The following is a 26,769-nucleotide window of genomic DNA, read 5'->3' on the forward strand; positions in this document are numbered from 1 at the left end:
ACTATGGAATAAGTGAGCTACAAGCTCTTTGCAACAATTAGTATTATACTACATGACACTAAGTGGTAATTTAATATAAGCTTCCATTGTATAGTGTACATTTTTCTGTAAAGGGGGGCTGCTATTCAGTTAATAACTACCAGAGAGTGTGATCACAGTGTTTTTGGTGAGAACGTGAACTGATCCATTTTGTAAAGTATGAGAAAAGTTTCTAGTGGGCAAGGTCCACACTGGGGCATATTGCAGATATTTGCCTACCCAGGAGATACAGTACTAAGGTTAAGCTCCAATACACTAGCATACCAGTTATGATTCTAAGGCCCCAGCCCACTTTAGACAATTTTAGTAAATGCACCACTCTGCCCGCCTTCAGTGCTCAGGTTTCCCAGAAATCAGTTGTCCCCACAGCTAGTTTATTTGTGCAGCTAGACACACACTGTCTTCCAGGCTCAGAGCATCTACAGTCCATGGCTTTGGAACACAAAACCTAATATTAAGATTTGACTGTTACTTGTGGCATGATGTAGTGGTTCGTATATTTAAGGATGTAGTCCTGTGCTCTGGTATTCCTGCATTTTGTAGCTTTAGAAAAAGAGATCCAAAATAATCCTACCTAAAGCTGTAATTCTGTCTGTGGACCCTCCCACTGACATGATATTTCATTATCAAGTAAGTTACTTTCTCTTGTAGAATTATGCTGGTTATCAAAACAGACAAAAGTAAAGTGAAGTATTTTAAAGTGGAGGTCCTAGGAACTTTCATTTCTACAAAAAACACCCAAGTATATTTTCACATACCTACAGGAGACATTTGTTTGAGGCAGAGAGGAGGTAATACTTACCACAAAGGACTGTGGAGAAGAGAGCCCACAATATTAGCCTCATCAGTCCCTTCTTTCAGACCATTCAGAGTGAAGTGCATGTGACAACACGCGGAGCACAAAAAGGCTTCCTATACTATGGGTTTTTCTACTTGGGCTTCTCTCTCTCTCTCTAAGCAACCAGGATAAAGGATTGAGGAAGAAGGCCTGGCATTTTATGTATTACCTTCCCTGATCTCAAAAGCTTGGAAGAAACGCCCCATGGCCTGTGAATGAGGTAGAGTATATTTGTTCATATGCGAGTATTCCTGTTCCAGGGAACCAAAAAATCATCACAAACATCCCACATGCGATAGATTACAGATTCTGTGACAGCATGGTTCTTGGCGTCAATGTTTTAGATCACAAAGCTCAAATTCTGGTCTGTCAAAATCTGTAAAGGGTTCACGTATATTTTTAGGGAACCTAAAAACTCCGTACCTGATCAGCCAGCATTCCCAGCCTGTAGGGCTTCAGCAGAAGGAAGAGCAGGGACGATGAAATAATAAAGAAAAAGAAAGGGAACACAAAACAAAAATAATAAAAGAGGAACAAGGTGATGTAAAATTGACAAGACAAATGGAGTAAACTAAAATGGCATACACAGAAACATCAAAAAATAACAATTATTCTAATCAGGGTGAAATGAATTAAAACACAGTTGTGGGGGTACAAGTAGCGAGACTGAGAACCAGAGAAAAAATATAATTTTAGCTAACTTTGCAACACTTAAGGCCATTCTTACAGAGGACAATGTTTTACATGTCTAAATGGAGTCTGAGAGTCAGTAGTTAGGACATCAACGCACAGCCTACCAATATTACTTCAGAAAAAGTATCTTCGGTAGTAATCTATCCAAATTACCCCATTAGCGTAAAGCAGGCAATCAGGGATGTTCAATGAAGTCAGTGATTTTTTCAGTAATTTTCACAATTTCATCTGTGCCACAAAGACCTGCTGTTGCGCATTCCAGGGCAAAATATCCACAGATACCAAATATCATTAGCCTCCAGCTGTAGCGCTTTATTTTAGGTCAATGCAATCAGTATTTCCATCTATCACTCTGATAAAGTACTGGCTGCAACTAATTGCTTTTTTAACCTTGAAAGACAGAAAACCTAATTCTGCAGCACAATCAAGTTGGTAAATAATAGTAGACTTTGAAATGTTTTAAAATAGTCAAGCTTGGTTAAGCGTGGTGGAGATAAAACTAATAAGGCAGGGGTGCAACAGGCTTATTTAACCTGGGGTGCTAAGCCCTCTGTAAGGGGTCCATAGCAGCTCGGGGAAGGTACATGGGATGTAGCACTCAGGGATGTTTATAAAAGGGAAAGGATTGCGAGTCAAGGGAGGCTTGTGGAAACTGAGAATGCTTACAAATGAACACAGGAAAGAGTGTACCTTCACAAAGCACCAATGTGGCCATTAGGTTATTTAACAAAAATAGCACACACATCAGAAAAAATATAGGATGTATTGCGAGAGGAAAGGAGATGGTAGTGGAAGTATAAATAATACTATTTCCTAAAAAGCAGTCAAAGTATTAAACAGTTTCAGTATTGTGCGAGAATCCAAACAAGATGGAGAAAAAACACCACAACACAGTAGTGTTTGTTGGTCCTTTCTGTGTTATAACATGTTCCACCACGGCCAGATTCACGTGGCCCATATTTAAAAAGATGCAAATCTATGCTGTGTATTTTCAGATTTTTGGGGATACACAAACATACCCAGGAGTAGTCCTGGAAGGCTACGACCGTCATTGGTTTCAATGAGCACTCTCATGGGCTAATATTTATTCAGAATATTCAAGTTTCCTTCCACAGTGTAATGTGTTGAGGGGAAAATTCCTTCCCTGTCACCTCTGAAACTTTGGGGTGTTGAGCAACTTTCCACTGCATGGAAACCCTTAGGCCCATCTTTTTTGGGGCAGCTTTAGGTGTGTTAATTTGATGGGAAACTCCGCAGAAAATGTTCATGAAAAACAATATATTACATTTTCTGTAGGTTTTTCAACAATTTCAGTTTCCTTTCCTCTCTACTCACCCCTCTTCCACCTTGGTGTTACCCGCATACAACAATAGAAAATCCGCCATGCTGGTGGATATTTCACCAACAGAGGGAGAAGTCCACTTATAATAATTCTGTTTATCAGGATGTGGAATTTAGAATCGAAAATGTTGTGCAACTAAAGTAGCATGGGTAGTTATCGGGTCCAGAGTTTAGAGGAAGATCCCTTAAGTTAGTCACAAGATATGCTGAATCACACCCTGCTTAGATAGACTTGGACCATGAGCTTCACAATCAAAGGAGTGTCTGGGGACCATGTAGCAGAAATTCCTCTAAAAAAGCTCTTGTGGTCACACAGTCACTAGATTAGTGGGAGACAATTCCTTAAAAAGCTGACGTGTTTGAATTTATTAACACTACTGAATATAGTCCACAATCAACAAGAAATGGCTTGCTTCGTCACTACCCATGCGCTGAATGAGCAGTGACAGAAGTTAGATAATTTGATTTGATCACATATCAGGTCTGAGGCCGGGAGTTGCAATGGAATATGAACTGCAAAAAATGAGCTCTATAGCATTTCTCCAACTTAGGACAGTGGACAAAACAAAGATGGTAGCTAAGCAGCCTAGTTCAGACATAATCCCAATCCATTCTAAGAAGTAAAGTATTGTTTCAGATCCAAATAATAATAAAAAAAAACTCTGCAAGGCGTTAGTTGCTCCCAACAACCAGATCTCACTGACTCTACTGGCTGTCTACTTGTGTGAGAAACTAAGTTCTAGGAGCCGATATGCAAGTATTAAAAAAGAAGAACAAGTAAAGTACCTATAATTCTTACACTGGGAGATTTTCTTTAATCAGCCATTGACTGGAAAACAACAGGCATGTCAAAGGGACATTTGGGTCTGACCTTTCCTTAATGACAGAAATGGGTGCAAAGGACCCACTTATAGAAGAGATCAGAAAAGGCCCCTTGGCTAAGCATAATGCAAATTTATAACTTTTCCAACTGAGCATGTGAACTGGTCAGTAATATTTGCATGACACCACTTACCAAATTTCACCCTTTATTTTGCTTTTCATTTCTGCTATTTCCACAATGTGCCCCAACTAGAGCACCTACAAATTCCCCAAGTTGTTATGACCTCAACATCTCAGGATCCTGTTTTACAGCTGCAGATTGCTCCTGAACTTTGGTTCCTCCTCATACTAAAACAGCTGTTCTTAACATTTTGACTTCCGTGGACCCACACTGGATTACTACTGGAATCTGGCGACATGCTATGATTTTAACATGAAACAGTACCAAAAATACAGAAGCAAGTATGCATCAAACCAGTCCACAGATTATGAAATATTTTGTTTAGGTCTGAAACAAAAAAATACAAACATCGAAATTGTAAAGAGAATGTTGGAGCTGTTCAAAATGTACTTCTATTTCTAAAAGAGGAGGTGTTATAATAGAAAATAGAAAATATTTTTTGGGGAAATAATGCATCCTCTCTTTTTGTTGGTGCCACCAATCATCCCCACTAGATCCTGTGGGCTGCACTTGTGCAGTTTCCACATCTCAAGCTGTTACCAACTTAACATTAACAGAGATTAAAAAAATTAAAATGCTGCTTTTTTTATGTGTTAATACTTTATTCTGCTTATGTTATTTAATTTTATAAGCAGTCGCGGACCCACTGAGTCGGTGACTCAAACCCTTGTTTCCCAAGGGTCCACAGACCATAGGTTAAGACTCACTGTCCTAGAGCAATTTGTAGTCTGGAAGCTACAGCGATCACAAGGGACAGAACATTTTCAAGCACCTGAAAACTGTAAGCTAATATTAAAGAAAGATGCAACTAATGATGACACTGAGTGGGAAACTGTAGGAAAGTACCCTCTTTCTTGGCATGGTTACCCCCATTTTCTGCCTATTGTCAGTATGTTTGCCTGTGTCTACTTGGTTCCTGCTAACCAGGACCCCAGTAGTTTTGCTTTCTCCTGTAAATTGTACCTTTTTCTTCCCACTATTGGCATACTGGTGCCCCCATGTATGTCCCTAGTATATGGTTTCCTAGGTACCCAGGGCAAAGGGGTTCCAGGGGACCCCTATGGGCTGCAGCAGTTATTCTGTCATCCCTAGGGAGCCCATCAAAGGGTTCTGCAGGCCTGCCATTGCAGCCTGCGTGAAACGGGTGCATGCACCCTTTTTCGCTACAGGTCACTACACCAGGTCACCCCTTTGGTAGGCCCTCTTAGCCCAGAGGGCAGGATGCAGGTACCTGTGTGAGAGTGTGTGGGCACCCTTGCACTAGCAGAGGTGCCCCCACAAACCACAGATCCATTTTCCTAGTCTTTGTGAGTGCGGGGACGCCATTTTATGTGTGTACTGGACATATGTCACTACTTATGTCAAACTACATAATGATAACTCTGAACCTGGGCATGTTTGGTATCAAACATGTCGGAATCATACCCCAATACTGTTGCAAGTATTGGAAGTATGAGTCCATGCACTGTGGGGGCTCCTTAGAGGAACCTCAGCATTGCTACCACCAGTCTTACAGGATTTTCCGGGCAGCCCAGCTGCTGCCATCCCTCAGATATGTTTCTGCCCTCCTGCTGCTTTAGCTCATGAAGCCCAGGAAGGCAGAAAAAAAGGATTTCCTTTGGGAGAAGGAGGTAACACCCTCTCCCTTTGAAAACAGGTGTGACTGGCTTGACAGGGGTAGCCTCCCCGAGCCACTGGCTTGCTTTGAAGGGCACATTTGGTGCCCTCCGTGCATAAACCAGTCCACACCGGTTCAGGGATCCCTCCCTGTCCCTGCTCTGGTGCGTAATTGGACAACAGAACGGGGATTGACAACTCCCCTGTCCATCACCACCCCAGGGGTGGTGCCCAGAGCTACCCCAGAGGGTCCCTGGGTTCTGACATCTTGTTTCCAAGGTTGGCAGGGAACTCTGGGAGCATGTGAGTAGCCAGGCCAGGCAGGTGACGTCAGAGCCCCCTCCTGATAGGTGCTTACCTGGTTAGGTGACCACTCCCCCTTACAGGGCTATTTAGGGTCTCTCTCTTGGGTGGGTCCCCTGATTCGGCTTCCAAGATTCCAGCAGGACTCCTCTGCAACCTCTGTTTCGACTTCTGGCCACTGGATCCGCAACTCCACCCTCCAGGAACCAACAAACTCTGCTACGACGAAGAAGACTCTAACTGCAACTCTTCAGCCTGCACAAGAAGAAGAAGGAATCTCCCTTGGAGTGGAGTCAATTCCATGAAACCGCAGGCACCTACAACATGTGACGACTGGCTGCATGGATCTCCACTCATCTTGAGCTGCGAGGATCCTACATCACGGGTGGTGGTCCAGAGTAGTCCTCTTGGTCCTCTCTGCCAGCTGTCTAACTTTGGTGGAGGTAAGCCTTTGACTTCTCACGCAGGACAGTACCCTGTGCACCGTGTCTGTTGCAGCTGCCAAGGCTAGTTTGCATCTCCTTCAAGGGATCTTCAGGCGACGTGTAGCTCCAGCCCTCAGCACTCCATCCTGCAAAGCACAGCATCCTGAGTGGTTCTCCTGCTGCGTGGGATCCTCTTTTGTCATGCTGCATGGGCTTCCTCTGCGACTTCTGTGTCCCCGTCCTGTGACACTCCTGTGGGTACTGCCTCTGCTCCCGTGGGCTCTCTGCGCTGAGGGTTCCCTGTGACACCCCCTCCTGGGTTGAGTCCTCCTGGGTCTTGCTGGTCCCCGGCAGCACCTCTTTTCGACTAACCACGAGTTTGCCTTTGCCAAGGCTTGTTGGTGGAATTCCTGCATCAACACCCATCTGCAATCCTCCTTCCACCATGGGACTTCACCTGCATCCATCATGAACTTTTCTCCGGCTCCAGGGCTGCAGTGCTGACCTGTTCTTCATCACTGTTGACCAAGTCCTGCATCCACAGCTGGGTGGGTAGTAGCGTCTACTCCTCCTGGACTCCACTGTGACTCTTGGACTTGGTCCCCTCTCTCCACAGGTCTTCTTTCTTCAGGATTCCACCACTGGCTTTCTCACGCTCTTGTCTAGGTGTCTTCTTTTCCTCCTTTTGGGTAGTTTGGGGAAAATCCAGTGATGTACTCCTGCATTCCTGGTTGCTGGAGGGTACTGTTACTTACCTCTGTGGTTTTCTAGTACTCCCAGCTCTCCTCTACACATTTTACTTACTTAAGTGGGGTACCTTGTTCGCATTCCATTTTTTTTAGTATATGGTTTGTGCTCCCCCTAGGGTAACTATTGGTTATTGCTATTTGCACTGTTTTCTAACCTTTTCTATGGCAGTTTCTGATTACTATTGTATATATTTAGTGCATTACTTACCTCCTAAGGGTGGGTTACTTGTCTAGTATTTTGTGGTGATTTGTACCAAAAATAAATTATCTTTATTTTTGTACATCTGAGTGTTTTCGTCCATGTATGTAAGTGCTGTGTGACTACAGTGGTATTGCATGAACTTTGCATGTCTCCTAGATAAGCCTTGGCTGCTTATCCACTGCTATCTCTAGAAAGCCTGGCTTCTAGACACTGTCTACACTTCACTAAGAGGGGATACCTGGAATAAATATCTTCTCCTACCACACACCAGTTCAGCTTCCCACAGAAACAACTAGGAGTGTGGTCATTCTTCCACTCACAGGGCCTAATGAGATACCTTTTACTTTGTATGAAAGCTTCAGGCAATTTGAGGGGTGCATGCACTTATTGAACAAGTTACTTACCTTTAATAACACTCTTTCTGGGGGAGACTTCACCTAACCTCAGATTTCTCACGTTTTGAATATTTCTCAGGCAACAGACTACATTGGGAAACTTTTGTGCAGTACCTCTGTGCACTGGTAGATGGCACCCTGCGGCTCTGCACTGACAACATTCCATTCCGGAAATGAGTTACGGGTCTTCAGAGGCTCCAGTCCCACACGCTGGTGTCAGCTGCTTTCAAGGCTGACTGCACCCCCAGACTCAGAGCCCCAACAGGAAAAGGACTTTGATCAGTGTGCAGATTAATAGACAGGGATATTATTAATGGGTAGAGCCCAATTCACATAATGGAAAGGATGGGAGGGCAGGTGAGGAATCTGCAGTAGGATAGTCTCTACCTATTAGAGTGTTACTGAAGGTAAGCAACTCAAACAAGACATCCTGTGAGATCAAGTGGGAAGAGTGCCGTTCTCGGCAAACCGGGAGGTTCATGAAAGTATGGAGCGATGCCCACAAAGTCGCCTGGCAAATGTCCAAAACAGGAACAGGAACTCTGCGTGCCAATGCAGTAGTAGCACCTTTGGCTCTGGTAGAATGGGCTGCCAAACCTTCTGGAGGCTGATTTTGGCCAATGCTAAGCAAATCTTGAGGCACAGTACACAGTTTCAACTGGAGATGGTCTTCTGCATAGTCATGCCTTTCTCCATCCCAGTGAATGCCACAAACAGCTGATCATCCAAGTGGTGTTCTTTATACGATCAATGTAAAAGCTTAGCGCTCTTTTGGAGCGCTCCAAGCAATGGAGTCTCTCTACCTCTCTAGATTGATAAGGTGGAGCATAAAATGCTGGCAGGGTGATGGATTAACTGATGCTGAACTGCATCACAAATATTGGTAAGAAGGATGCTCAGGTCCGCAGAACCAGTTTGTCTGGGAAGAAAGATGTATATGGTGAGTTAACATAGAGAGCCAGAAACTCACTCACTCCACTAAGGGGATGGAAACAAGGAACAACATCTTTAGGGTGAGTGGCCATGAAGAGGCTCAAAGGATTGCACATCAAATATGTGAAGACCAACTTAAGGTCCTACTGAGGCATCAGGAAGGGAGAGGGAGGAAACAACTTTTGGAAACCTTTTAAAAAATGCAGGGTGCTGCAACTGTAAAACGGCCAAAAGAGACAAAACGTACCCTTAACTGTGCCCAACGCAAAGCCTTGCTGGCAAGAGATAAGACAAAACAAGAGAAGTTCAGATACCTTTGCCTGGAGAGATATGTCAATCTGGTGTATGTCGCACCATAACACAAATTCGTCCCAGTGATCGGCGCAAAGTTTTTGTTGAGGGACCCCTGACATCAACTGAAGGTCAAAGCGTTCCACTGTTGCCACTCATCTCCGCGCTGGAAAGGGGAGACCGCAAAGGTCTGTGTGCGAAACTCTGTTCTGTTGTGACAGTAGGACCTCTTTAGGGGACAGCCAGATCGCATGACAGGCCAGGAGGTCTGCATACCATACTCTTCAAGCCCAATCCGGGTCCACTAGAATGTTGTGGGCCCGGTTGTTCCTGATGATCTTCAGAACTCGGGCAGGAGTGGCATGGGCAGGAAAGCATAGAGTATTTCAGAGTTCTACTCTAAGCTGAAAGCATCTCCTAGCAAGAGGCAGCTGGGGAACGCCAACTTGCAGAACTGCTGGCATTGCGTGCTCTCAACAGTGGCAAACAGATCAAGCCAAGGTTCTTCCCATTCGCAGTAGAGACCCTGACCATCTCCGGATGTAACTACCACTTGTGTTCTGCAAGCCATTGACGGCTGATCATGTCCACCCTGGAAAGACTTCCTTCCGAAGTCCAGAAGAAATCAATCGGTGATCACTCTCAACTCTGCGTAGGGTAGGAAGAGGGGTCTGCTGCAGACCCAATCGCAGTCCAGCAACCAACACTGCAGATCTTTCTGAGTCTCCTCTGAGATCTGGGCGTGGCTGAAGAGGTCCACTTTTTGCTGGGCCTACTGAGACTTCAGAGCCCTCATATGCAACCTGATGCCCATCACTACCAGCAGCCTCTGACTAAACTCCACCGAGATCCAGGACAGAAGCTGAAAAATAGGATCATAGCCTTAATGTCCTTGACTTTCCTTTCCAGAGTAAGAGCACAAGACTGAACTAATTCCAGAATGGCTCTAGTGAAGAGGAGCATCTGAGAATGAGTCAGGAGTGTCTTTGGCACGTTCATAATGAACCATAAAGAAGACAGGAGGTAACGCCAGATTGGTGGTTAATGACTGCCTGAGAGGAGGCCACCTTCATCAGCCAGTCGTCGAGGCAGGGGAAGATGGGGACCCCTGACCTCCAAAGGTGATCTGCTATCACTGTCATCAATTTGAAACACCTGAGAGACCAAATGGGAGCACAGCAAACTAAAAATGCTTCTGTCCCACCATGAATCACAGGTAGTGCTGATTGGCCTGAAGCTATATGGAAATAGACATCCTGCAGGTCCAACACCCCCTATCAAGGTCTCAAGGGTCAGGGTAGACAAGAGTTGGGCTAGTATAAGCATTTAACATTTTTCCTTATGGAGAAAGGCATAGGGAGAGTGCAGGTCTAAAACAGGATGAAGACTTCCGCCCTTCTTCAGCACCAGAAAGTAGCAGGAATAACAACCATGACCTACTTCTGGCACAGGCACCCTGTTGATAACCTCTTTGGTCAAAAGGGCTTGCACTTCCCACTATAGGATGGACTGATGGTCCTATGTAAGTCACTATGAGGATGGTGGAAGATGTGGCAGAGAGGCAATGAATTTCCAGACTATCTGCAGGACCCACTTGTCTGATGTGATGGACTGCCAACCTGGCAAGCATAGTCAGATCTTGACTTCAAATGGGTGGCTGTGTTCCACTAAGGGCACGCTAAAGGCGTTTGGCAGCTGGGACTGTGGGGGTTTGGGGGGAGTAGACTGAGCAGCAAACTGACCCTTGACTGTAGGGGTTTGGGAGTGCCGCAGTCTCAGTCTCAAAACTGCCAGGCACCTTGCTGAGGTTAGTTTGGCTGATGGTATAGAGTACCACTACTGAGGTCACAATAGGAACGGTAGGGCTGATGCAGCTGGCAAGGTGAGGCAGATTAGTCCAGGGAGCATGCTGTGGCCCTAGTCTCCTTAACTGTTATAAAGCAAAATTAATCTTCTCCACAAACAGGCATACCCCGTCAAGGGCATTTAACTAAGTGATGATGAGGCATTACATGCAAAACTAGCTTACTGTAGCCATGCATGGCAGCCAATGGCGACGCTGGTGCAACTGCTCACCCAATGGAATCAGTGGTGTACAAAAGAGAACAAACTGTGAAGTTGGTCACATCTCGACCATCCTGTATGGCTTACTCAAGGACGGCTTGGGGGTCTTCTAGGAAACCGAATCCAAAACCGAGTGAGAATTGAGTCCAAGCCGGCAGCTAACCTTCACAGATTGAGGGCTGAGCTAGTGTAAGAGATTACCCTCTTCCTGAAAGTGTCCACACATTTAGACTTTATATAGTGAGGAGTAATCGGACAGGTATCATTGGAGCTCTGGGAACTTGAGTGGGGTGTGGTGCGAGTCGGAACAGGAGTTAGAGGAGGACCAGTGGTGGATTCAGAGGGTGAAACTGGTGCTGAGCGTGAACCTGCTGGCAGTTACCCAAATGGAGGGCCTCTAATCTCCTTGGGACCAGAAGGCCATTGCCAGAGGGAGTCTGTAAGGATTTGAGGAGTCAGAGCATGGGCTTGTAGAATTCTTCAATATGCCTCGGTGTCGCAAACAAGCCTGGAAACTCAGGTGGTGCCAGGATAAGCTGCAGGGATGGACTCAGATGTTGATGAACTTTAAGAGCAAGATCAAGATGCATAGTGACACCCTCGCACCTTTATCAGGAGTATGAGTGGTGAGAAGGAGCCGAATCCAGCTTGGAAATTTTGTTTTCTTGACTTACCCAAAAAGCGTGACAATAACTAACCTCTGGAATGACTCCTGGGACTGCCAGGCCAGGACCAGGACAGACCCTTTGACTAGGACCGGTCTCAGCGCAGAGTTTTCCGGTGCTTGGCGACAGAATTTCGCATCATGGTTTCGTATGGCCGTCAGGTTCATCAGATCCCTTAGGTTCACCAACCAGCAGGCCTTAGAGTTTTGGCTCGACCCCAGGTATCACAGGCAAACCTGATGAGGATCCTTCACAGACTCCTTTTTAAACAGTTCTTACAGGGTTTTTAAACTGCCATTTTGGGAGGTGACATTTCTCTTGCACACTGTAAGAATTAGGATTTTTTTTTTTAAATGTCTCAAAGAAAATTAGCTCCGGATCAGCATCTGGTGTCATGGAAAGAAAAGAACTGCTGCCAGTGGGCAGGAGTAGCGCCTTTTTAGCATGTCATTTCCAGAGGGGAACGTCAGTGCAGAGAAGTACGGCGCAACCGACCGGCTCACAGAGATACTGCTCAAAAGTTTCCAGATCCAATTTTAAGAATATTCAGAAGGTGAGGAATCTGCAGTTAGAAATCTCCATCAAAAGGAAGTCTGTATGAGGGAAGAGATAAATTGTTGGCATCCACTTGTGGTGAATGGACCCCAATACAGGAGGTACAAAGATTAAGATATACACCTATACCTGCTTCTATAGTTTTGTCTATGAATTATGACAAACAAATGTCAAGACTGAGGATGGTGGTAACTACACAGGCAAAGTTCCTCAATGATAATACACTGCACTATTTTTAAAAAATTGTTCGAACAGTTGCTAGGGATGTATTTGAAAACACAGCAAACTAACAATCACAATGCTTCAAATGTATTCTTAGGTCCAATGGCATTAACAACTTTAGACTGGTTATTGTCCATTCACCAGAGTTCTCTGGCCTCTCATGTGTCGTCTGCTCAGTCAATCAAACTGTGATAATACATCTTTCAGAATGCTTAGTCAGAACTCTTCTGCAAAACCAACCACTATAGGTTAACATCGGAAAATTATTTGATATAAATTTTTCCTGGGGATGGGTTTGTGATGCCCACACTTCAGGCACAGGCCAAAAAGTCACAAACCTTAGTCCACTTACTTCTAAAGTCTACTTTTTATGCAAATATTTATTCTTTGTGAAGTGAGGCTTGTTTACTGGTGAATCCTTGCCATTTATCTCCAGGCACCACTTGGGTTTTCTATGATAAAACACAAGGGCTTCTGTCCCCAGCCTTGAGCACACTTCATGTGTTCTCTTTCATTCCTGAACTTGCAAGATGTTTGTACACTGTCTTCTTGATAAATAGACGCTGAGCTCCCTGGTACAGCCTTCTCGTTCTTTATGTCGGGGTGTATGTCAGAGTCGGAACCCTTTGCTGCAGTATTTGAATTATCATTAGCCTAGGAGTGACGACAGGTTGCTAATCTTACGATTCATAGTTTGGACACCAGCTGTGAATTCAAAGTGTGAAAAAGTTGTGTTTACTACAACCTCTTACATTAGTCCTTGATAACTATTTGTATCCTGAATTTTCCCAGATTCTCAGCACCTCCAGTTCATGCTTCCAAACTATGCTCGCTGGGTTGCAGTCTTTAACTTGCTTTTTGTGCTGCATTCTACAAACCTAGGGGACTCTTGTTCCTGCTGCTACAGAGTAGCTTACCCTTCTACATCCACGTTGTCAGTTGTTTGACTCCAGGAGCGCAATTTGTTTTCCTTTAGGAGAGTGGGTGTGCTCTTGTTATAATCTCTTAAGAATGCACTTTCTGCAGCATTTCATTTGGCATGCAGCCAGACTTCTCTTGTCCCATGTGAGTACAGGGTTCACGTCTACCATCCATCACACAATCTTCCTGTATGTAGAAAATGTATGGTCTGTAATAGCCACTGTCTCCCTAGGGGAAGTTAAGTGCTTCCTGTTCAAACACTTCCAAGGTGGAGGGCTGAACAACCTCCTCCATTTAACTTGATAATCATTCTCTCTTCAGTCTACATATATTACTGTCTTTCAGTGACACCACCTGCACTGCTTAGTCGTCGATTCATTTTTATTTTCCATTTACAACCTCCCTCTAATAAATTTCACACATACGACAAGGAATATCACATTCTCAGCAAATAGCATATGTTTAGCTAAACGAGTGTAATGGCATTAATACGCTATCAATTTCCATCATGGTTACATAAATAAAAGAGAAGTGATGGGGAGAATATAATCCCATTCCTAAAAGAATAAAAAAAGGAAAAGAGAAAGGAAAACTTAACAAAAACATTTGCTGCTGATACATTTTTTTGGTCAGTATACTAACATCGGAACACCATGGATCAAACAATTTGTATTGAGAGGCAATGTGTGGTGCCAGCCAGGTGTATATAACAAAACCAAGCAGTCACACCAACAAGCCCCTTACACAACAATACTGTGTTATCATTAGATATGTAGAAACAAAGGTTTGGGGTAGGAGCAACAGCTTGTATTTGATCAATTTCTAATACAATTGGAGCACTCAATTCACATGAACTAGCTACGTTTTCCAGTAAGTAGCAGGTTCCAAAGCATTTTGGTTTAAGTGCACACAAAATAAGTGCACCCAACCATTTCTCAACAGAGCACTTGCAATTCCAGGACATACATATATATTTTCTTTATGATAATAGTACAGTGTGCATTTCCTCTGCAAGATGAGTGCGGTATCTTCACCGAAAAGTACTGTTCGTGTGTGAAGTTCTGAACGTGGAGTCTTTGGAGCATTCACGGCAGACAATCGGAATATCTGAACATGATTAGGAATATAGGTATTCATCATTGTGTCCATCATATGACATCCTTTTCTATGATAAAATCTTTGATGTAGCCTAGAACTGACTTATTTTCTTGCAGTGTAATCCATGGTCCTTTGTGTTTAAGTAAACACTGTTCATCAAGTCACAATAGGACAAAATATCATTACAAATATTGTTACAATGAGATTTTAGGGCTAGGCTTGTGTTCGTGAGGGCTATCTTTTATTCAGGATTAGCAGTTTTAAACGGACATGGCCTGAGGAAATGGATTGAGATGTATGGTTAACCAAAATGTACACATACTACGATGATTTGAAGGTTGCGATTCTCTGACCAAACACAAATAAAACTTCTTGCAAAATAGCCAATCAGATAGGAGTACTTTTCTCGCACTAAGTACAGTATTCAACGAAATTGGCCTCGTTGGGAATAAAGGTCTTCCTTCACAGACACATCCAAATGAATCCACCCATGGAAGGTTCTAACAGGTACTGAGTGAGGCTGGATGGATTATTTTCAGTGATGCCATTGCAAGAGTCTAGCTTGGTCAGGCTAAGCCCAACATTTCTACCTATATCACTAACACCGTAGCATGGTCTAAAATTGACACATCAGTACTGAATCGTAAGCTTAAGACGAGTGATGAAACCTTAAGTCATTCAGTGGAAGCAGAGTCTACTATCATTGATGACTGGCTCTGATCCTTAACTGATGATATACTACCTCAGACCCAAATCACACATCACAGAATACGTCCCCCAGTGCCATGGTTTAGCCAAGCGCTGAGTGAAGAAACAAAGAAGTGCAAACACCTTGAAAGAATTTGGCGGAAATCATGTGCTGAAAGTGATAGAAGAGCATATAAAATACCTCTGAAGCAATATCATAAAAACTGCGAGACTGCTAGAGTCACTTTTTTCTCAGATAAGATCATTCAAGCACAAAGCAGCCCAAAGACGCTCTTTTAAGTAGTAAAAAGTTTATCAGACATAACTAACATTTTTCTCTAACTGTTTTCTCACAACCTCAATGTGAAGAATTGGCCTGCTTTTTCTTAAAAGAAAAAAGTGGCAGATATTCAAGCCTCCCTTACTCTGGCTAACTCCTCTCCTAGCTCTAGAAGGGTGGAAAAGATAGTAGATTCCCTACTCCTCCTTGCTGCCTCGACCACCACAGACAACACTGGGGGTGGCTCAAGGAAAACTACTACTGTGAAAAAAATTAGGAAATCCACAGAAGATGATGAATGGAGATTACTTCATAAGCCCTGACCTCCCCTGTGGGCAAAATACATTTGCTCCCCTAGATCTGGGGACATTTATAGAGGTTCTAACTAGCATAAAATCAGGTTCTCTGCTGGACCCACTGCCTCCTTTGTTTTGGGAAAGCTGGACTCATAGGTGTTGGAAATTCTAATACAGCATATCTCAATGCCTCTCTAACAGAAGAGCATGTTCCTAGGCACAGTAGCACGCAATGCTTTGACCATTGCTGAAAAAGCCAAGCTTAGACATTGCCAAGTGGGTAAACTATAGACCTATTTTCCTTCTTCTAACAATGACCAAGATCTTGGAAAAGCCTATAAATAAGCAGCTTTCAGGGTTTATTTAGCCTAATGATCTTCTCCACCAGTCACAATCTGGTTTTAGAGATGGACATAAAACTGAGGCAACCCTATTAGGAGTGATGGAAATTCGATAGCACAGCTGACTGAGGTGGTACAGCTGCGCTGATTCTACTGGACCTAAGTGCCACCTTTGATACAGTGAGTCATAATCTCTTACTACAGAGATTAAAAGATATAGGGATGGGGGCAATGCTTTGCAATGATTCAAATCCTTTTTGCAGAATCACAGTTTTCAAGATCATACAAAACAACACTACTCACAAATATATCCATTATCCTGTGAGTTACAGCAGGAACCGACTGTCAGCCCTACTATGTTCAATATCTATTCACATCTTCTGGATGACCTTGTAGAGAGTTGTGGTTTGACTCTGTTTTCATACGGAGACAACACCCAGATTGTTGTGTCTATGAAAACCTAGGAAAAACAGAAAACAGGTGTCCTAAACACCTGCATGTCAAAAGTGCTGGCATGGATGAATACCAACAATTTCAAGTTGAACAGGGGATACGACCAATGTCTTGGCTTCAAGGTTGCTGGGTTACGGACGCCATTCCCGGCCCTCCCACAGAGTACATAAAGGCGCGCCCATCGTGGGACGCAGTTGTTGGCTTCAAGGTTGCTCTGCCCCTCGCGGGACGCGGTTGTGGGCTTCAAGGTTGCTGGGTTACGGACGCCATTCCCGGCCCTCCCACAGACTACATAAAGGCGCGCCCCTCGCGGCACGCGGTTGTGGGCTTCAAGGTTGCTGGGTTCCGGACGCCATTCCCGGCCCTCCCACGGACTACATAATGAATTATGAAGACAATGCCACAGTCATGGAGATCTTGTCAGTCTCTTTCCATCTTTCGAAAACAACTGAAAACTGTAAACTAATAAAACAGTTCTTGTGCAGTCTGAGAGATACATGGGAAGCGGGTTGCAAGTTAACTTACAATACAGCACAGGGGGACGCACATTCTTTTAATAAGAGGCCAAACTGTGGTTAAGTGTACAGTGGGGCACTTTCTTCTTTTTTCAGGTCAGCAGTAAGCTACATCATACCTCTGTGGCATTCAAAATACTGTTGGCTACTGAAGAGCATAGTTACTCTTTAGTGTAACTATGTATACCCATGGCAGAGTCTAGGGCAATTCAATACTAAGCAACTGGCTACAACAGCACCGGCAGCAAGGATGAGATTGTTCTAACCATTACTATATTTTATTAATACATTGTATCAGCAACAAGCCTTACAATAAGATAAATGGTACACATTAAAAGAGATTAAAAATTCATTAAAAAACATGATCATAATTTAAAAGCATAAAAGCAGCAGTCACTCTGCTCGGACAGATTCATTAAAAAGAAGACAAAACACATATCCCTAAACATTTAACTATAAATATTTAATGAGAAACAGCTACACCCCCTGTACACATCTTAGGAGAGGGGCAGCCCTTTATCAATACCTACTCTCTACTTGGGAGGGGGAGGGTGGAGAGGGGGGTTGGTGGCTGGGGGTTTGAGGAGGAGGGGCAGCCCGGGGACAAAGTACTTATGCTCACAACATTTTATATTAGCAGCAATAACTCACATGGCGGCGGGCCTTTTGGAGGAAAGAGAAGAAACCTGACGTTAGCATGGGGGGAGCCATTGTTCCATCTCACCACTACCACCTAGGGCCCTGTTAGGTCTAGTGGGATTTAATTTAGCTGACAATTCCCTGAGCCTAGGCCAAGTGGCCCATGTATATGAATAGACTTAAAAAGAGGGAGGAGTCACCGACGCCTAGCCTCAAATTTCTTGCAGGCCAGGGTGAAGTAAGCCACGTTATCCACCTCCCCAGGGGTGCAGTCACAAAACTCCAAACCTGCAGCCAGCCTACAGGTGCGGACCAAGTAGCCTCTTAGGGGCAGCACTCCCAGCCAGTATTTCATATAGAGAGTTTGCTTCAATTCAGGATACAGCATATCCAAATAAGCCTGGGGAGCTAGATTGAAAACATTGTTAAAATATTAGTGTGTAATTGAATCAGGCCTGAGTTCCTGGTGCACCCTCATCTTATTGAATTCCCTGTATCGATCTTTTACCAGGCCCACTGTATCCTTGGTAACTGTACCCAGATCCACCCATAGGTCCTCCAACCAAAGGTTCCCTCAAATCTTTTTAACATGGGCACCCCAGGGACACCCCCCAGATCCACCATACATGGCGACTTCTTCCAGAGTTTCTAAGTACACTGCCGCCCTAGGGTTACACACTAACCTCACCTAATACAATACTGGCCTTAGGGCTGCTAGTTCCGAAATCGGTGTCAAGTTTAGTTCTGCAAAGAGAGCTTTCAAAGGGGTTCCCAGCCCCAGCCCCAGCCCCAATAAGGTTCTCAGAAAATTATTCTCGGGGACCTGCAGCACTCTAGTATTCGTATGCCCCCAGAGTTCCGCTCCATAGAGTGCTGCTGCAACTGCTTTTCAAACATATCCAGAATAATACTGACACTATGGCCTTCAGCCTTATACTTAAATCTCAGTATTGGCCCAGCTTCTTGTTTGAGGGCTATGGCTGCCTTCTGAACTTGACAGTCCCAGCTTAAGTTCTCAGAGAACCGCACCCCTAAATAATCAAAGTGCTTGGTAACCTCAATTGGGGCATGGTTAATCGTTAGCTTCCTCCGCAGACTAGGAGAGGACCGTAAAGCTATCCCAATATTCTTCATGCAATTAATAGTTAATGATTTTTCCTCACAATAATTCATAAAGCGGACAAGGAGCCTATGGGCCCCATTTTTGGTAAGTGTCATAAGTACAGCATCATCCGCAAACAGTAGTATTGGTACCCTCCAGCATGCAACAAGAGGGACATCTAACTGCTCCCCTAAAAGGAACTGAGTCACATCGTTCAAAAAGAGGCTGAAGAGTAGCGGTGCTAGGACACAATGTTGCCAAACACCCCTTTGCACCTGGAAATAATTTGTACACTCTCCACCCATCCTGGTCGTGTTGTACGTATACAGTGCTGCTATGGCTTTCACCAGGGATGTATTGACCCCTAAGCTTAACAGTGATCTCAGTTTACCCCTGTATACTGAGTCAAAGGCGGCTTTCAAATCTATGAAGACCAAATACAGTGAACTCCTCCTGATTACAGTAAATTTATATGAAATCAGGTAAAGACGAATGGTCTGGTCATTAGTTTCAATTCAGGGACTAAAGCCCGCATGCACTTCTGTTATCACACCTTGGACGTTGACCCACCCGTGGAAGCGGTTAAGCAGAACTTTCCCTAGGACATTTACGGACTCGTCCAGCAAAGAGATCGGCCGGTAGCTGGCAGGGTATCCTCGGTCGCCCTTCTTATAAATCGGTACTAAGATGGCAGAGCACCAAGACTGCGGCACTGTGTTCCCCTCGAGGACTACGTTGAACACCTTAGTAAGAATTTTAGCCTAATAAAAGGGTGCCTCACAATAGAGGTCCAGCAGCACCATGTCTGGACCCGGAGCCTTATTCCTCGTCATTACTCCAAGTGCTCTAATTATCTCTAGAATTAAAATTCCTATCTCAGAAGGGGCGAGAGGAGGAGCATTGACCATGGAGGTACTATATAGTGTACTAAAATGGTCAACCCAGGCAAGGGAGCCTATGTATGTTTCTACATCAATGGCTGCACTCTTCCCCACTCTTGCCACCAATGCCCAGAAACTTTTGGGATTGTGGTCGACGGTAGTTTCTCTAAGTTCAGCCCAGAGTGTACTTTTGTGCATCCCTTCTATATGCTCAAAATTTCTCTTCGCTGGCCGGATTATCTTGGCGTTGAGACAGGGCAAGCGAGACCTCTTTTCGCCTTTGTGCACTCCTCATCAAACCAGCCTTTACAATCTGCCTTCCCTTTTCTACTATTGTCAACTGGCTTAGATGTTACAGCTTTACACCACAGGACCCTCAACTCCCCTATCATTGAATCATATGCCAAGATCGAGGGGCTGGCAATGGGCGAAGCATCTATAATAAGTTGTTCATAGTTAGCCATTATGGATTAGAATTGAGGGAGATCCTGCAAGTACTTTTCCCCATCCCACCGTCTTCTCTTTCTGCAGGTGGACAGGGCAATCTTCCTCCCATATAACCCCGGTGCATGCCCTATCATATTTCCTAACCCCAGGACATTTGGCCTCATATTGAGAGCAAGTGGGTTGTGATCGCTTTCCAGTCTACTGACCACAGCCATATCAAGAATAGCTAGCCACGCTTCCACATTAACAATTATATGGTCAATGACTGATAAAATTCTGATACTGTCGAAGGTTGCCTCCGCAACATTATCTGACTTTGTTCGGCCATTGACAAAGTGGAGGCCGTTACTAAACATAAGGTCAGTAAAGGCCTCAGCTTTTTTTGTAGACTTTAGGCAATTCATCGCTGTCTCAGGAATTCCCATACTACGATCTTCCGTCACAATTTCACTGCTGTTGATGGCATCACAGGCCGATGTGTTAAAGTCTCCACAAACCAGTATCACATCCCTATCGCTAGCATGGCCCCTTGATGTTTTATCATTTACAGTGCCTCTTCTAATTTTGCTAATGTATGTGGAGCACTCTTTCCAGATTACCTGTACCCCCGGGGACCATCCTGGCGGAATATATACATTAAAAATATCCATTACTCTCCCGTTATCTATTCCTGCCCAGAGTCTCTAATGATGGATGTTAGCATGAGCCATCAGATGCGGCACATCTATTTGTTCTACTTTGCAGTTTAGCCTTCATGAGACCCAGATTGAGATATCACCCAATGGACGTCCCTTCCTGGACCGAGTGGCCAACATGTCAAACCCCAGAAACCCATTGATGCATGTTCTTTCAACAGCCCAAGTTTCTTGAGAACAGCAGATGTCAAACAGACTAACAAATTGTAGCCAATCGTTATCTTCCAACTTGCTAGCCAGACCTGCTATGTTCCAGGACAGAATTTGCAGGCAAACCCCCCCTTCAAATTGTCACATGAAATAGATGTATGGGGGGAGCGTAGTGGAGGGGTGATAGGATTCGTCATCGTTCAATCCACACATATTCCAAAGGACGCTCCGGAGCTCCCTCCCAGTGCCGCTGCTACCCATGACCAGTCCTCGCAATTGCCCCCTTTAACCCTTTCATCGTGGCTGGAAATCCTAATTTGTCTACAGTTATTATGAGTAGTGATGGTCAACGTTTCTCGCACTTCAGTATCTTTGACAACAGGTTTCTTCTTTTTTTGCCATTATGTTGGTCCATACCTGGGAGAACTCCCAGTCCTTAGCTTATCAGGACTATTCCCACACTGCTCAGCCCACCTGGGTTCCTCCTGGTTGAAATTGAGGCATGGCTGCACATCAACCCCCATTATGTGAAAGCAATCTGCATGGTTAAAAATTAGGCCCGCTGTCTCTAGTGAAGCAAATGTAACCAGAGCTGAGGGCAGGAGTGGGCTGGATCGCCTTGGGTGATTTTGGGACAGACATGCCCCCTGCCATAATCACTCTGTCTTTGCTTGCATCCCAGTTTCACTAGTCTCATGTCACTGGAAGAAAGGAGTCTCAGCTCCGGTACAACATAAAAGAGGCTTAGTAATCCTGACCTATTTAGAGGTAGATTTAGAGTCACATCCGGGAACAGATCAACGAACTCTAGGCAGTGTCCACTATATCTTCACCAAAAGTGGCGGCAGTGTCAGCATGATATGAATCGCGAGCATCCACACTGTCTGTACATCTAGTTCCTGGAGGCACCGAGAATGGGACGGCATCCAGGTTAAAGTTCGAGCCAGGGTGAACCCAGTTCGGTTGGGATTGCCACCATCTCCTGGGTGCGAGGCAGAGAACTACCTACCTCAAATATTCTCTGTGAGCCCGTCCATGCCACCATTCTTTTTCTCTTCCTGTTTTAGGAGCCTTTCTTCTTATTCCTATGCTTCCCTTTCCCTTGGGGGGTGAACTTGGCAATCAGCATCCTCTGTTACATCACCCTCATGTTGTGTAGTGTCAGAGTGTAGAGGTTGGGTGGATCGCGGGGTGACTACTTCACCCCAGCGCCTAGAGGCCTGACAGAGAGCATTATCAGGCGCGGGAATAGCTACTTTGCTAGTATCAATATTCTCCCCTCTTGACACATCCTTGGACTTTACAGTTGAAGTTATCCCTCTATCTGCGTCATCCTTGGGATTAGAGAATAACCATTTGAGGTAGTATATTGGAAATGGTATAGCTCTTTTCCCTTTTTTTTACCATTTCCTTTCTTCTTAATGTCCCTACTCAGGTTCACATCCATTCCATCTAGGGCTTCACCTTCCAGCCCCCCCATCCCTCCTTCCACATCCCCCAGAGCCCATTGACAAATCCTAAGGGCCAGTGGATGTGGATATATCTCTTTCTCCAGGGTTAGCCTGATGCTCTTCTACAGATGGGCTATCCATCCCTACTTGGGTAGGTCTGGTACATTCTTTATTACCATAAGCGGAGTCACCACAGGAATAAGCCATAGCCATAGGCCCACTGATCCGTGACACACTCCTAGTTTGGACAATAGTGTGTTCTACAGTTTGCGCCTGCACTGTACTCCTAATGGGCTCGGGAGGTTGGATTGATTATAGCATATCGAGAAGGCTGATGGAAAATATCATTGTTCGGCCCCTCTGTTCTTTTGCTTGGGGCCAAAGTCTGTAATATCGTAGTTAACAGTGACTCTATATGCACTGATCCCCCAAGAAATGTGTCCAATAGTGCAAGAATTGATGCTAGAATATTTTTTTAGTGCAACCAAGGCTTCTGAGATCATAGAAAAAAACCCTCGTGGGGACTCTGAAGGTACAGGATTGGTCCTTTGGTGTGGGCAGGGAGAGAGGTGCCGGTATATCGAATCAATTGAGCAGAACACCCCATTAGGGGAGGAACTATTGTTGGTAAACTTGAAATCTAGGCCGGCCTCTGCCAAACTGTCACCTGATGCCAGCCGAGCGTTAGATGGTTCGCAGGATCCTAGTTCATTCTTAGTCGCTGCTGAACTGCACGGTATGTCGGTGAGCGTGTAATTCAGAAACATCAGGGAGCTTTTGCTTAGGTAGTTGTTTTTGCGTCTTTGGATGCCATCACTCTGGTTGCTCCGGTTGGCGGATTTGCTACTTGATGGCAATAATTCACTGGCAGGGCAGTCATGGAAACGGGGCTCAAGTAAGCCATCACAGCCCTCCATTCCCTGTGATATCCTGGACCTACACCCAACCTCCCCAGCATTGGGGACCCCCCGGTACACTGAGTTGGCTCTTCTGCGTACGGCATGATTTTCGACGAGTTTACTCCTCAGCCACCTTTGCCTCCCTCATCCACCGACACGATCTCAAGTGGTCCAGCCAGGGTGATTTCAGTGCTCTTAACAGCTCTCTTCTCACTGGCTCTCTCACTGTCTCTCTCTAGGCATTCGTGGGGCTCTCCATCCCCATCAACTCCGTCATCGTTGTCATTAACATTATAATTTTAATCCAGGCACCCCCCTGCACTCCTAACCCCTCCTTCTCGATGGTCTGTTGTGGCAATGGTGCCTTATCCACCTTCTGATAGAAGCTAGTTATTAACTTCTGGGGGGTCTACGGGCTGCCTTGTTACTGACAACAGTCTGGAGTGTAGGGGGCATAGAAGGTGCAACTGGGGAGGATCCAGGTCCTACTAGCAAAGGACCGTGTGGGCCATGAGGAAGAAGAGGCGTCGGCAGCCCACCTGCACCTGGAGCTTTGCACCCGAGTCTGTTTGCCTTGGGGTGAGCGCCCAGGTACTGCCTGTCTTGCATTGAGACTCAGTCTATTTTTCAGCATCATTCTCTATTTCTTTCAAGCAGAAGCCAGTTGGTTTGTTGTTAGATTGAAACGTGCTGGAAGGGGCTGGAGCTGTAATACAATGATCACAGTGGTTGTAGTGGTCGCACAGTGTGTACACAGTGTGTAATATGCGATATATGCTTCTCGTACTCGTACTCAGTACCCAGTCCGAGTGGCGGGGGAGCTCACGGAGTGGAGCAAACCACACCGAAACCTAGTCTGCCAGCTTCCGCCCTTCTCCGGCTTGACCCTTGGGCCCTGGCTCTAATGCCACAGCTACGTACCCCCCAAGCACCGGTTAGTTAACAGTCTCAAATCTCAGGCCTTACTGTCTCAGTAGTTCCTCTGGTCCAGGCTAAAGAGGAAGGGTAACAGATGCACAGTTCGTGGCAGACGCACAGTTCCTGGCAATGTTGTAGTAGTAGTAGTAGTAGTACGGAGAGTTAATGAACAAAGGCATATACAATGGTGTGTGGCGACAGCTGTGGCAGATTATGTCAGATTACAAATTGTTCTAACCTATTAACAAAAAGCTACAGAATCCTCTCACATCTGACTGTATCTGTATGTAGCTTATCTAGTGCTACACAATCACTTTTCCAATGATTCAAGACTACTTATTTTGTGTAGCGCAACATTTCAACTAAGAAAGTGATCACATTTTCAAATGCTAAATATAATTTTCTTTGCTCTTAAAAGACTGTGTGAGTACTTGAGTCTTTACAAACACTATTCAACAAACTGCACTTGTTACAATATTTCCTTATACAGATGCTGGACTCTGATAAACTGACCATGTGAACCCTATACATTCCATTACTCATTACCAACAGTGAATGGATTATCTGTATTAACTTCTTCATAGTAGCCCATTAGACAAGATCCTTTAACTGTCAATCTTTCTCAAAAAGCAACTCAAAATTAACTCCTTCTAGTAAGAAACAATAGTAAGGCAGATTATGTGGGGTTGAGGAATAAACTCCACTGGCCATCCAAAACAGCAGATTATTTCCTTGCTTCTGAAGATAGTTAAAATCATGGTCTTATGGTACTTTTATGTCTTTCCCCGATGCCAAGGTTCATTGTGATGAACTAGGGGTCATCCTATCTCCTACCACAGACTAGTTACCTTGACTTCTCACAAACTGAAAAACCTGGTGCCTAGTCTGGTGTGTTATGCAACCTAAATAACATAAATTTTACTATGCTTTTGGAATATGACAAATTCACTATTTGCTCAGTCCTCACTGTTTTCTATTAAAAATTCTGATGCCCTTACCTGCAAACAAATAGCCAAGTTGACTCTGCAGCCGAATGATGTGCTAACGGCTCTTGGATGTAAGCCCAGATCTTTAAACAGCTTGGAGAAGGATTGTGTGAGAGCTATCCGGGGTCTTTCTTCTGCCACAACTACGCAGGTCCTTACTCGAGAGAGGTCCAGTCCCCGTGCCTAGGAACAAGGAAAATTGTAGCACATATTAGCTAAATCATCACACAAATGGAAGATTGAAAACTTTAAAACAATCTGTAAATGTGAAGAAATTTGAGGCTATCAATGAATTTATCCTTAGCATTATTTGGTGGAGCAGCACAGGTACAGGAAGCTGAATCCAGTGTTGATAACTGGTGACCTCGACTGAAACACTGGTATGTGTAGATAAAAAGAGAGCAAGCAATAGGAGCAAAAAAAGACAAAGTGATGTGCCAGAGACTAGTATTTTGCTGCATCACTTAGAAATAAAAATGCTTTTTGAAAAACTTCACCCTTCCAACTAAACTTCAGATTTCGATTTTTGTACTTTCAGTATGTGAATTAAAATAAAATATCGCTAAATGTATATAGTTCTTTAATGTAAATTTGCGTCTGTATTTTTGGGGTATTTTTTAGAAGTTCAAATCATCGAAATTACTGAGGCAAGGTTCTTTGATCTAAATTTGCATCTGTATTTATTGGGTATTTTTGAGAAGTTCAAATCATAGAATTACTGAGGCAAAGTTGCCCGGTTTTCCCAATGTGTAGAAATTGATAATGTATAGAATGATCCATCTCGAGGTGGTCCGTTTCTAAATAATCTTCCCTTTTGAACCGCCACCCGGTGTGGTCAAGGTAGAACGCTAATGCTCTTTTTGGGTCCAGATGGTGAATTCTCTTCTCCTCCTTGGAGGGATGAGGCGGAACAAAGAAGGTAGGCAGGGTGATGTTCTGGCCTGCATAGAAAGGAGTAACAATGTTCGAAGAAAGGAGGAACTTGTCCAGAGAACCAGCTTGTCTGGGTAGAAGGAGGTATAAAGGAGGGTGTAAAAAGAGTGCCTCGAATTCAGTGACCCTCTTTGCTAATATTATGGCAACTACAAATACAGTTTTGAGGCTCAAATGGTCGCACCTATGAGAAAAAGGAGGACCAGATTGAGGCATGATGAATGGGGTAGGGAAAACATATACAGCAGGTCTTTAACCCCTTCGTTGCCAAGCCTTTTCCCCTCAGGTGGCGACCATTTTCTTTTTTTGGGGGCTATTTTGGGAAGTTTGCGCTTAGGCCCTCATAACTTTTTGTCAACATAAGCTACCCCTCCAAATTTGCGTCCTTCTTTTCCAACAACCTAGGGATTCTGGAGGTACCCAGAGTTTGTGGGTTTCCCTGGAGGAGACCAAGAAATTAGCCAAAATACAGCTGAAATTTTGTTTAAAAAAACAAAAAATGGGAAAAATAGGCTGCAGACGAAAGCATGTGTTTGCCCCCCTGAAAAAAGCATCAACAAATGGTATGCAGTTATAAAATCACCATCTTCCCAGCTTCCAGGAACAGGCAGACTTGAATCAGAAAACCAAATTTTTCAACACAATTTTGGCATTTTACTGGGACATTCCCCATTTTTACTATTTTTTGAGCTTTCAGCCTCCTTTCCAGTTAGTGACAAATATGAGTCTGAAACCAATGCTG

At 44.5% G+C, this 26,769-nt stretch overlaps 1 protein-coding gene across 8 annotated transcripts in view; it reads right to left on the reverse strand.

Annotated features, from left to right (window-relative positions):
* Positions 1–26,769, reverse strand: part of DIP2C (disco interacting protein 2 homolog C) — a 1,002,241-nt gene that overhangs the window by 71,164 nt on the left and 904,308 nt on the right. For 6 of the 8 annotated variants that reach the window (XM_069211176.1, XM_069211178.1, XM_069211177.1 and 3 more), the window contains one exon: positions 25,107–25,277. In XM_069211176.1, the coding sequence (XP_069067277.1) occupies positions 25,107–25,277 (171 nt within the window). Of the gene's footprint in view, positions 1–1,300; positions 1,331–25,106; positions 25,278–26,769 lie in introns of all 8 variants that reach the window. The other 2 variants (XM_069211172.1, XM_069211173.1) reach the window with 1 other exon arrangement.

This window comes from Pleurodeles waltl, chromosome 10, assembly GCF_031143425.1.
Source record: "Pleurodeles waltl isolate 20211129_DDA chromosome 10, aPleWal1.hap1.20221129, whole genome shotgun sequence".
In the NCBI taxonomy this organism is placed as follows: domain Eukaryota; kingdom Metazoa; phylum Chordata; class Amphibia; order Caudata; family Salamandridae; genus Pleurodeles; species Pleurodeles waltl.